General features: G+C 40.0%; 1 protein-coding gene across 1 annotated transcript; it reads right to left on the bottom strand.

Moving 5' to 3' along the window:
- Positions 1 to 1,109: 1,109 nt before the first annotated feature.
- Positions 1,110 to 11,458, bottom strand: LOC119745084 (collagen alpha-1(X) chain-like). The gene is made up of 4 exons (XM_038221306.1): positions 10,626 to 11,458; positions 6,421 to 6,472; positions 1,771 to 1,999; positions 1,110 to 1,665 (listed from the first exon to the last, which is right to left on the bottom strand). Exons 1-4 carry the CDS (start codon positions 11,456 to 11,458, stop codon positions 1,172 to 1,174), a joined length of 1,608 nt encoding a protein of 535 aa, XP_038077234.1. The 3' UTR covers positions 1,110 to 1,171.
- Between the last annotated feature and the right edge of the window lie 329 nt (positions 11,459 to 11,787).

Genomic DNA, 11,787 nt, shown 5'->3' with positions numbered 1-11,787 from the left:
CGATAGAATGTATTACGAGTGGGACAAGGTTTCCCACATTCTTAAAAGCTAAATGTTCAAATAAAGTAATGTTCAAAATACAGTTTTCGAGTATTTATATTCGATACTGATTACATGTTATATGATTAATGTCTGTGTTTAAATTGGTTTAGCTGCTTAACAGAGCACATCCTCAAATGTATACTTGGGAAAAAAAAGATCTTTCAATCAAATATATACTAGAATCATAATTGTGTAATCTACAGAAATAGTGTCACATTATCAACTGAAATTACATTAAATCGGAACCAATTTCATCAAAGTGAAAGCCCTAAAACTCAACTTTTAACATGAAACAAAAACTTAATTACACATGTATAACATGGGATACAAAAAAAGTGTTTATCAAAAGTGAAGAGTTCTTGGTCCATTGTGGTGTAATTCGAAACTCTTGTTTTGTTTCAAGAAAAAAAGTTTCCGAGGATAAATAAATGATATCAGCAGACTTCATTTAATCTCTGGCGGTATACGGTATGCGAAGTGCAAATGAAAAAAAAAACCAACAACAATATTGTTTAATACATGCATTTGTTACTTGCCAGACAGACTATTGTAACGGTTTATGTTTTTTTTATACGACTACCAGTTTAAGAAATAACAACCTACATGCAGAAGGAAGGGTCGTACGCCCATACTACAGGAACTACGTTGGCTCTCGGTTACGGTGCAGAATGAATTCAAGATACTTCAGTACTTTTCAAACCTATCCGCCATGGTGAGGCAGCGCTACGGTACTTCACAGAGTAAATATCGGTTCACGCGTTTAACATTCGTACTAAAGCTGTGATGGGGTTCACTTTAACCTTCCTAAAGTTCGTCCAAAGCCTGGCAAGGCATACGGTGACCGTGCAGACTTCCACGTTATTTGAGCAAAAAATAACGAATTTGAAGGGTTTTTCAATGGCAGCTAAAACCTTCTTTTTCAAACTGTTTTTATGCAGTTTTGATAATTGAATGTAAAATGCTTTGTATTAAGAATCATTTATCTTTCTTATTATCATGACATTGAATATTTTTCTTTTATTTCATTGGTTACTGTTTCTTGCAAAATGCAAAGCAAAACAAAAACAATGCAGCACTGCTACTGTATATTTATGCGTTGTGATTTAATTTTATTTATTTAATTATTTATTTATTCGGAGAAAAGGATGAAGCCACTGAATGAGGTGTGGTGATAGGTGGAATCACTACGCGCCTTACCGTACGTGGTAAGATACACCGTGTCTCCCTGCTGCAGGACCATCACCGCGCTACCAGACAACTGACCACGTTGATTTGATTCACCATAGGTAGTGATCACCTTGTAGTCGTTTTTAACAAGATGGATGTGAAGGCTACCGCTGTTGCTATACTTAAGTACAGAAAACATAAATAAGTAGGTGCCCGGTACACTACAGGTAAAAGTGCCGGTCTCGAGATCGAAACTAGTACCCGGCAGAAGTGTCTCGGCCTGCTGGAATGGCAAACGGGTGTCGTGACTCGTAGAGGTATCCGAGTTGCTCGTCCTCACCACGGTGAATGCCACCCGCTGGTTGGAGTCGTCTGGTGTCTCCCCTGGCTCACCCTTCTGACCTTTGACACCAGTTTCCCCAGTTCCTCCAACAAAGCCAGGTAGCCCTCTCGGACCTATCTTGCCGGGCAGACCAATCCCATCATTACCTTTAGACCCAGTGTTCCCAGGAGCTCCCCGCTCACCCATAGGTCCAATAGGGCCAATCTCACCTTGCTGACCTGCATCACCCTTTGACCCCGGCTGACCGTACGGCCCCATCGGTCCTGCTGGGCCAGGCAGACCTGGTATGCCGGGTATTGCAGCAGGTCCCTGGCAGCACTGCTGACACACCTGAGACGCAGGACCATCGCCATCCGAGGGAACCGGCCCAGTAACGGAAGCTCGGAGCTTGACAGAGTTACCGAGAAGGAGGGCGATTGACAGAATGGTGGCCACGCAGATCTTCATCTGAAAGGAAAACAATACAGGGCCTATTTATAAACCAAAACAAAAATCAATACGAAACGATAAACATGTTACATAAACTGAAGAATTTATCTAAAAGACATGTATGACTACATAATAATTGTTGAAGAATCTTATTCACACAATGTGTTCGGTGTGATAATGGCAGTGGCCTGTCCGGGGGCAAAAGTCGGGTTGCAATGACAACTGTGGCTGTGGGCAATCCACAAATTGGGCTGGTTATTACTTTTGCTCGCTGATAAAAGTTAGCAAGGAAGACCCATTAACATTAGGGTATTTTAGGACGGCGCGCTCTTTCCACTGTCATGATAGAATCAATTAAATATCCCCACACCGACCTCGATGGTTCGCTCTTGAAGACTTGAAGATCAGATCAAAGAACAGATCAGAAGGAGTTCAGTGTAGGCTGAAAAAAAACCCAACGAAAACCGGTAGCGTTTAAACTTGAGTAAGGAATGAAATAATGTTATCATCGATTTGAATAAAATTGTGATTTTTTTTTTATTTTGACAAATCATCATTCTAAAACAGGAACAATTATACACTAATAAACAAGGGACACATTATTATTTGACCGGTATTTTCCTGGCCGAATACGTCCAGGAAAAAGAAACATGCTTTAATGTCGCTTTGTGAATTTTTTTGGGAAACTGAATGCTCCATAGCACCAGCATTCCATTTTACCAAACAAGGGTGAGCATTCTCAGGCACTAATAAGTCGTTGAAATTTTGTGAAAGCATAATTATGTGAGTTTTAAAAACAGCAAGTTTTGCATCGTTACTTTGCATCGAAATCACATGTGCTTTGGATTTCAGTCCCGCTCGGGAATTCAACTTCATGCACACGTTTACAAAATGTTACACATTTTCAAGAAAATCGGGCAGTGTAGCAAGATCAGTGGCGGATCCAGGGTGCGGAGGGGCGCCCTCCCCTCCGGCAGTGACCGAAGCACATCCCCCCCCCCAATCCCTTTAATATTTTGCAGCATTTTCACGATTGATTTTTTTGTTTTGCCCCCACTCCCATTTAATTAACAACAGTATGATTTCACGCCTGTCTTTTTATTTTTCCCCTTGTCCGGGGGCAGCAAGCGCCAAATGCCCCCCCCCCCCTCTCGCAACGCCCATGAAAGCTGATGCTTCAAACTTGGAAGTCGGACAGCTAAGTAGACGGTCCGAATAATTTGTACAAACATCAACTCTTAACAGGATTTCGAGAAATGAATCCAGCCAGATAAAGCAATTTGAACTTTAATTACAGTGTGTGTGTAATAATGATCCGGTCCGTTTGTATTTGCGCCCTCTAGTCTCTTCTAACCAGTGACACTTGTATCGTGCAATGCTTGAAAGCATGAGGGTCATTCCATGTCAGACCAACGCACTTTTTACCTCATGTCTTCCGATTTTGATAAAAATTGTTGTGCTTGTAGGTCCTGATGAGCAATGAATACACACCAATTTTTAGCCCGATCCGACCTACCATATGGTCAGGGCAGAAACCACAAAAAACGGACATTTTTAGAGTAAAATATCACCCTTTTGGTAGAAATATGTCAAAACCATGTCAATTTTCATCGAATATATGCGAATTTGGTATCAAAATAATACGAATTACATGCTCAAATCAACTTTTTTTGTCAAAATTAAATTATGTGAAAAGTAGGTCACGTGACTTTTAATATGTTATCGTGACCTTTGACCCAATTTATGTACTAATGTATCATTCCGAAAATCAACAAACTGAAAATGACTTAATAGAACATTTCTTCCTTTATCAGAATCCACTAAAAATCAATTGGGGTCTTCAAAATGTACAACTTTATGACTATTTTTGTACAGTTGGTAGGTTACAAAATGAGTCAATTTATAGACTTTACATTAGAAATCCACCCGCACAACTTACTATTTACTACTTACTATTCTGTTTCTAAAGCTACTTAAATTAATCTTGGTTTGGGAGTTTCTCATGTTTAGGGCTAGTGAGGTATAACCAGACTCATTATATAAATTATCAGCAGTGGCGCACCCATGATTTTGCTTTTTTGTGTGGGGAGGGGGGCTCATAATTTGTTTGTTTTCAAATTTCTGTAAAAGATAAAAAAAAATACCCCAAAATCAAACAAACAAATTGACAACCTTGGAGGGGGGGGGGTCCAGCCCCTCGAGCCCCCCCCCCCCCATCGGTTCCAACGATAATTAGTTATCCCACGAGTGCGCTGTGAATTGAGCCCCCACCCACCCACCCACCCTGGGGTGTCACTGATAATTAGTTATCCCACGAGCGCGCTCGGAATATGAAACAATGGAATGCTGCTGTGACCCATATGCCACCCGAACTTTGATTGCGATATTGAGTATTATCTTTAAGCAACCTTGAATCCTAGACCCTGATTAGTCCATCTACAAGTATAGCAACAACAGTGTGATTTGATATAATACTGCACAGCTATATTGTGCCCCAGATATCGATTGTACATGTACAAGTATGTATTGTGTTCTTTTTGTTTGCTGCTGAAGGGCCGATACACTATGAACCTACATCCCTCACCACGTACAATGTACGCATTAGACGTCAAGTTTGCTTTAAGATAAATTCGTTATGGCTCGTGGAACATGGGATAATGTAGTGCGTCGGGTGGCATATGAGTCACAGCAGCATTGCATTGTTTCATATTCCAATATTCCAAGCACGCTCGTGGGATAACTAATTATCAGTGGCACCGGGGGGGGGGGGGATCGGGGGGGGATCGAGGGGCTTGAACCCCCCCCCCTCCAAGGTTGTCAATTTGTTTGTTTGATTTTTTTTCAATCTTCTACAGAAATCTGACAACAAAAAGCTATATTGTGAGTCTGGTTAGACCTCATCAGCCCTAAACATGAGAAATTCCCAAACCAAGATTAATTTAAGTACTTTTAGAAAAAGAATAGTAAGTTGTGTGGGTGGATTTCTAATGTAAAGTCTATAAACTGGCTCATTTGTAACCCACCAACTGTACAAAAATAGTCATAAAGTTGAAAATTTTGAAGACCCCAATTGATTTTTAGTAGATTCTGATAGAGGAACACATGTTCTGTCCAGTCATTTTCATTTCGTTGATTTTCGGAATGATACATTATTACATAAATTGGATCAAAGGTCACGACAACATATTTTTCACAACATTTTGACAAAAGAGTTGATTTGAGCATGCAATTCTAATTATTTTACTACCAAATTCGCATATATTCGATGAAAATTGACATGGTTTGACATATTTCTACCAAGAGGGTGGTATTTATCCGTTTTTTGTGGTTTCTGCCCTGACCACATGGTAGGTCGGATCGGGCTAAAAAAATGGTGTGCATTCATTGCTCATCAGGACCTACAAGCACAGCAATTTTTATCAAAATCAGAAGACATGAGGTAAAAAAGTGCGTTGGTCTGACATGGAATGACCCATGAACGTTCAGGCCTATATAGTGATCAAACCGGAATGGCGCACTGTGAACTAGCGAAATGACACAGTTTCAAAACAAAGTGCAAAAGGTATTGATATTATCCCAATTTTCAATAACACAACATACGACAGGATGTTTGAGATGTCCCGATTTCCTTTATACATTCTTCCGTGGCGAACTTCCGCATAACCTTTTATCCTGAATTGGTTACAGTGATTGCCGGAAATTGTGATCGCATCGCATCGGGATTTTATGTCTGATACAATAAACAAGAAAAACTAGCAAGAAAACAAAGCGGGTGATTGATCATACTGATATTATGGGTCAAGTGTCAGCTTTCGCAAGATTTCTTTCTTTGAACACAAAAAGGTTTAAATTTATCATCTGAAAAAAATGTGTAAGTGCGTGAACTTCAATCAGAATAAAGAACTTGATGTAATACACTCTTGAAAAACCTACAGCCAGGTTTGACTGGAAAACTGGCGAACCTGAATGGCAATAAAAACTACAAAAATTCCATGAATTTATAGTGTTTTTTTTTTTCAAGAACTAGATAAACCAGTAAGTATTTGGGCAATTACTGTGCGTCGAGAGTGCACTATGATGGCAATAGCGGAACTATTGTCAGACAGGAATTCCTTATTTTGAACAAATATAAAACCGAGATTATTTGCTCTGAGCTATTATTGCCTGATTTTGGCCTCAGAAAATGGTGGTCTGAATCCGCATCAACTGTTCAGACTAGAGCTAATTCAGTGGTATTCTATGCAACATTATACCTGGTTATGGTTCAAGCACCAATATCGCATGATAAGTTATCGAATTACCGTATAGGAACGGGATCATCATGGTCTGAAATATTTATAGCGCACTGTTTTGGCTAAAAGTACATTTGTGCCAATATCATATATCAAAAAAAAAAAATCAATCCCGAAGTAAGCAGAATTATCGTTTCAAACACTCACCGTGCAATTCTTGTTCGATCTTGCAAACAGTTCTCTCGGGTTGTCGTCTGAACGTGAACATTAGCTGCGGTCGTTGTGAGGAGTGAGCCGGCAGCTTGTGACTTAAATATTGACGTCGATTTCCCAAGCAGTGACTGAGGAACTTGCAAGCCCGGTTTGTGATTGGCCCCTTACGCGCTGTCAATCACACATCACTGACTCGCTCCATATTTGTGAGACGGAAATGATATTAATGTTACACTGCCACACGTAAAACCCGAAGCTTGTATCACCGACACTCAAATAGACGCATCTAATTGGTGAAATGATTGTATGGATGTCGGTGACACATTCAAACACGTGGATTGTGATTGGCACCTGTCAATCACAGACCACTCACTTGTGGTCACCGACTTGTTCGGTGACTAACTCTGATTGGTGGATAGAATAATGACGTACACCGGCCATACGGGATTCAATCAGTGTTTGTTTTGCGCTTTGTGTTATTTAATGGAGCCACGCATTTGGTGGCTAGTATTCTTATGCAGTGATAAAAAAAACCGAAGATGAAATGAATTCAGCTTTTCAAAAAAGTAAATAGAACTTGAATATATTGTGTGCATTATCCGGTCCATGTACAACTGCCGCCCTGAAAGTATAATTATTTTGCAGACTCCAGCCGTTCCCGAAGGCAACTTAATTATAACTATTCATCTATCCCCATCCACAAGTCAAACGCGCGCTCGGCCAGACCAACTTCTCGGCATGCAATTGACATTGCACCTGCAGAACCACCTCCACGCTTATTGAGCCCAACCTATACCAAAACCAATCACAGATTATGCCAGCCCAATCTTGACCCTTGCCCAACCAAATCCATTCCAAAGCTTAACTGTTTCGATCCAACCATTTGAAACAGTCTTCTTTCCTTAAAAAAACCCCAACCTTCAATAGCCTTTGAACGAATCTTCCTAGGAACCCCCGCTCTCATCATCCCTTCCACCCACGGCGGATCCCGAACCCCAAATGTATGCTAAGGCGGCTCGAGACCGGGGGGGGGGGGTTGTTTATTGAATGCCAGGGCTCTGTTGTTTTCCTTTCCATTAGTATTTCCATTAAGAGGAAGAGGATGAGTAAATCGATTTTACAACAGTCCTGTCGTCTATTGTAGCTCTTGTAAAATAATTGATTTTTCCCCAATTGATGTGGCTGCTTTAATTCGCTGTAAAGATGCTGGTAGACAGCGGCGTAGCCAGGTTGAGTGGGGAGGCTGGGGTAGGGGTGTAAGGGGTGGGCTTACACACACAAATAGAAAAAGAAATGTCCTGCAGTCGCCCCATCCCCCCCCCCCCCCCCGAAATAAATAATTCCCATTGACCATGCGGTTATTAGGTATAACAGAAACTGCCCCTCCCTCCCTCACACTGTAACATCTTGCAGCTCCCCCCCCCCCCCCATGGCTTCACTGCTGCTGGTAGACCGGTTCCGGTTTCCTATATTATGGAGTCTAAAAAAACGGAGGTGGGGACCCATGCAGTCTACACCGCAAGAAACGAATAAATGTCAGGCCACAAATTAATTAAATAAATAAAAACTAGAAAATATCAGCAGTACCGATGTAGCATGTATTTAGGTTTTATGAAATACGGACTCATTGGTGGTATTGCGCATGCTCATGCATAGATAATTAGGAGAGGGAACGGTCACTTGAGATGGTTTAACCAGTAAGAGGGAAAAAGAGTCCGATTTTTATACGAGTCCGATTTTCATATGACACCGGGTTATGAAGCATATTTCACAAACAAAAGAATCAACGTTTGTTATCTACTCTATTTTATTCCTCGGAGCATTCAAAACGGCTGATTGTTTTGGTCGGCGTCTCATGCACAAGAGAATAACTTTTGTAGCCCTAGAAACAAATCTCGTGGAAAAAAAAAGATGGGGCTGTAATAAACTTAGTATTTACCACGTTAACGTGTTTTGGGTTAATTTCCTAGGTGGATTTCATTTAAGTTTCTTTACTTCTTTTTCGCTACAGTGAGAAGGGGCCGTTTTGTTGTCACAAAACATGACAACGAATCCCGCCTATTTTTCTCCTTTGTAGTCGTTGCAATGGGCTTTTTATTTGATGACAGGACACGTGTCACAAAAATAGCCTGATTATCAACATAAATCTTGAGTTTTTTTATTTGTTACCAATAAATTTAAAAAATGGGATAAGACATGGTTTATTTGCTGTATAAAAACTCGCAAGTTCAAGCTTTCAAAAATGATGGGATGGGCTAAATGTTTGACAATCCATCACGATAACTTTCTCTGCACGTTACTTCAGTGAGGAACTAAGTAGAAAATACATTACAAATCGCTAATATCGAAAGTGATGTAGCCCTATCGATCGATTACCAAAGCTTCACGGTGCTATTAAAACAAACCATTCGTTACACACAGGTCTACACCCTTGGCTATGTCAGGTTCAGCATTCTTAATATCAATACTTTTTTTCCAGAAGGCACACGTTGAATCTTTTTAAATACTGCTAAGAAGAGTCTTTAAAAACAAATACAACAAAAATGGTTAGATGCAGTGCAAATTCCAGCTGTTTATGTAGATATCATTTTGTGAACACTGCAAAATGTTAAAATTAAAGGAATTTCTGGTTCTTATACTTCTTTGTATCGTACTCTTTTTAAACTTTTCAAACATCTGTAAAAACATACAAAAATATACAATACATTCATAACTTTTCTTTGATTATTGCATATTCTGATTGTAAAAATTGGGTGCACAAACATCTGAAAAGCAGAGTCGGAAATAGCCAAATATCTCTACAAAGTAACATCAAATCATGAGCCACTTCAAAATAATATTAATAAAGCAACAATACAGTTCAAACTCAAAACTTGCTGAGTTTGAACTAAACTCTAATTAAAAATAGTGTATGCAAACATTTTTCAGAAATAACGCATTTTATATCACATAGGGATACACTTCGATTCAGGCCGTGGTTCACAATATGATAAAGGTACGTAACGTCACCCATTAATATACAATACATTCGATACCAGGGTGCCCTTCAAATTGATATTTTGTTTTCCAGCAAGAAACCAAATCTTTCCGAGGATTAATGATATAGGGGCGAGTCTCCACCCAACTAAGAATAACCCAACCGGTGCAAAAATATGTAGGTCTTACAAAAGTCATAACTTATTATGCATGTTCACATAACAAAAGTGAACAAATAACATATTTCCTCAAATATTTTATTTGTTCACATTTTTATTAAAACTTTATTTATAACGATATTTCATGCCACAGTGGATACAAATATAATTGTTGTCAACAATTTTAATGCATTCTTGTTTAATATGTCTCAAAACTTTTCTACGAAAAGCTAATTATAACGAGCACTCAAAATTGTAAATATATTGCCAATACGGAACTGTGCGGTGCAAATGTAAACAAATACATTATTTATTCAACCATGCATCTAAATTCCCGATTAGATTATAGGAACAGATTATTTCTTATTAATTGGTTCATATGATTACCAGCTTAAGAAATGACAACATATTTAGAATGCTGCTGTCCGACTGGTTATCCCAAGAAGGATAGATCGTTAAGCGGACATGCATCCATACTTCAGGAACTACATTGGCTCCCAGTTATAAATACGGTAAGGGTTGAATTCAAGATCTTTTGTTAGTTTTCAGACTTATCCGTCGAGTTGATATAAGTTCATGAGTTTAACATTCGCACTAAAAGCTGCGACGGGGTTAAGTTCAGCCACCCTAAAGTTTGTCCAAAGCCTACCAAGACATACAGGGATTGTGCTTTTACTATGTATACATCTGGGGAACAGACTTTCAGCTTTATTGAGAAATATTTATGAATTTGGAATTTTTCAATCACGGCTTAAAATATTTTCTTCTAAAAATGAGAATTTTTTTTTTATCTTATTTTTAATGATTTTTAAAAGAGTAGTGTTGATGTTTTGTAAACCGTTTTGATATATCAATGCTAAACATGTATTTAAAATTAATCATTTTTATCATACCTGTTATTGGTACCCATGGGAGACATTTTGTTTATTAGTATTAAGTTGAACATTATTTCTGTTAAATCATTGGTTATTGTTTCGGCAAAATAAAAAACCAAACATTTTGTTGGGGGAAGCACTGCTCCTGTACATTTATGCGTGGTGATTATTTATTAATTAATTAATTGACTCCGGGTACAGGAGGAAACCACTGAATGAGGTGTAGTGATAGGTGAAATCACTAAACGCCCTACCGTACATGGTAACATACACCGTATCTCCACGCTGCAGAACCAGCACCGCACTTCCAGACAACTGACCTCGTTGATTTGCTTGACCATAGGTGGAAATCACCTTGTGGTTGTTTTTAACAAGATGAATGTTAAAGCTACCGCTGTTGCCATTCTTAAGAACAGAAAACGTAAATACGTAGGTACCCGGCACACTACAGGTGAACGTGCCGGTCTCGAGATCGAAGGTGGTACCCGGCAGAAGCGTCTCGGTCTGCTGGAAGGGCAAACGGGTGTCGACACTTGTAGATTCATCCGAGCTGCTCGTCCTCACCACGGTGAATGCCACCCGCTGGTTGGAGTCGTCTGGTGTCTCCCCTGGCTCACCCTTCTGACCTTTGACACCAGCCTGACCGGCTGCTCCAACAAGACCCGTTGGGCCTCTCGGACCTATCTTTCCGGGCAGGCCAATTCCATCGTCACCTTTAGACCCAGTGTTCCCAGGTGCTCCCCGCTCACCCATAGGTCCAATCTGTCCAATCTCACCTTTGTGACCTTGCTGGCCTAAATCACCCTTTGACCCCGGCTGACCGTACGGCCCCATCGGTCCTGCTGGACCAGGCAAACCCGGTATACCAGGTACTGCAGCAGGTCCCTGGCAGCACTGCTGACTCACCTGAGACGCAGGGCCTTCACCATCCGAGGGAACCGGCTCAGTAACAGAAGCTCTGAGTTTGACAGAGTTACCCAAAAGGAGGGCGATTGACAGAATGGTAGTCACGCAGATCTTCATCTGTAAGCAGTAAAGGGCCTATATATAAAACTAAAAACTAAAAATTAATAAGAAACAGACAGATAAAAGAAATAACAGTTAATGTAACAACATTAACTTAAGAATTTATCTAAAAGACATTGTACGACTACATAATAATGTTGAGGAATCATTATTCAGACAATGTGTTCGGCGTGATATGACAGTGGCCTCTCCGTGGACAAGGGGCTTACATTTTATGAAAAGGCGGGTTCTTTTTTTAATTGGGTGCCATGACAACTGTGGCTGTGGGGAATCCACAGCTGTTTTTTTTTGTCCACATGATTGGGCTTGTTATTACTTTTGCCCGC

Source organism: Patiria miniata, unplaced genomic scaffold (assembly GCF_015706575.1).
Source record: "Patiria miniata isolate m_02_andy unplaced genomic scaffold, ASM1570657v1 HiC_scaffold_7, whole genome shotgun sequence".
In the NCBI taxonomy this organism is placed as follows: Eukaryota; Metazoa; Echinodermata; class Asteroidea; order Valvatida; family Asterinidae; genus Patiria; species Patiria miniata.
Note: the sequence above shows the minus strand (reverse complement) of the source record. Positions and strands in the feature narration are given on the sequence as shown.

Excerpts from the sequence above, each read along its gene's own strand:
- LOC119745084 (XM_038221306.1), bottom strand. The coding sequence starts at position 11,458 with ATGAAGATCTGCGTGACTACCATTCTGTCAATCGCCCTCCTTTTGGGT. Across the intron at positions 6,473-10,625 it reads GGTTTCCTCCTGTACCCGGA|TTCAGACGACAACCCGAGAG; the intron begins GTCAATTAATTA and ends CTAATGTTCACG. Across the intron at positions 2,000-6,420 it reads GATCGAACAAGAATTGCACG|ATGAAGATCTGCGTGGCCAC; the intron begins GTGAGTGTTTGA and ends TTTTCCTTTCAG.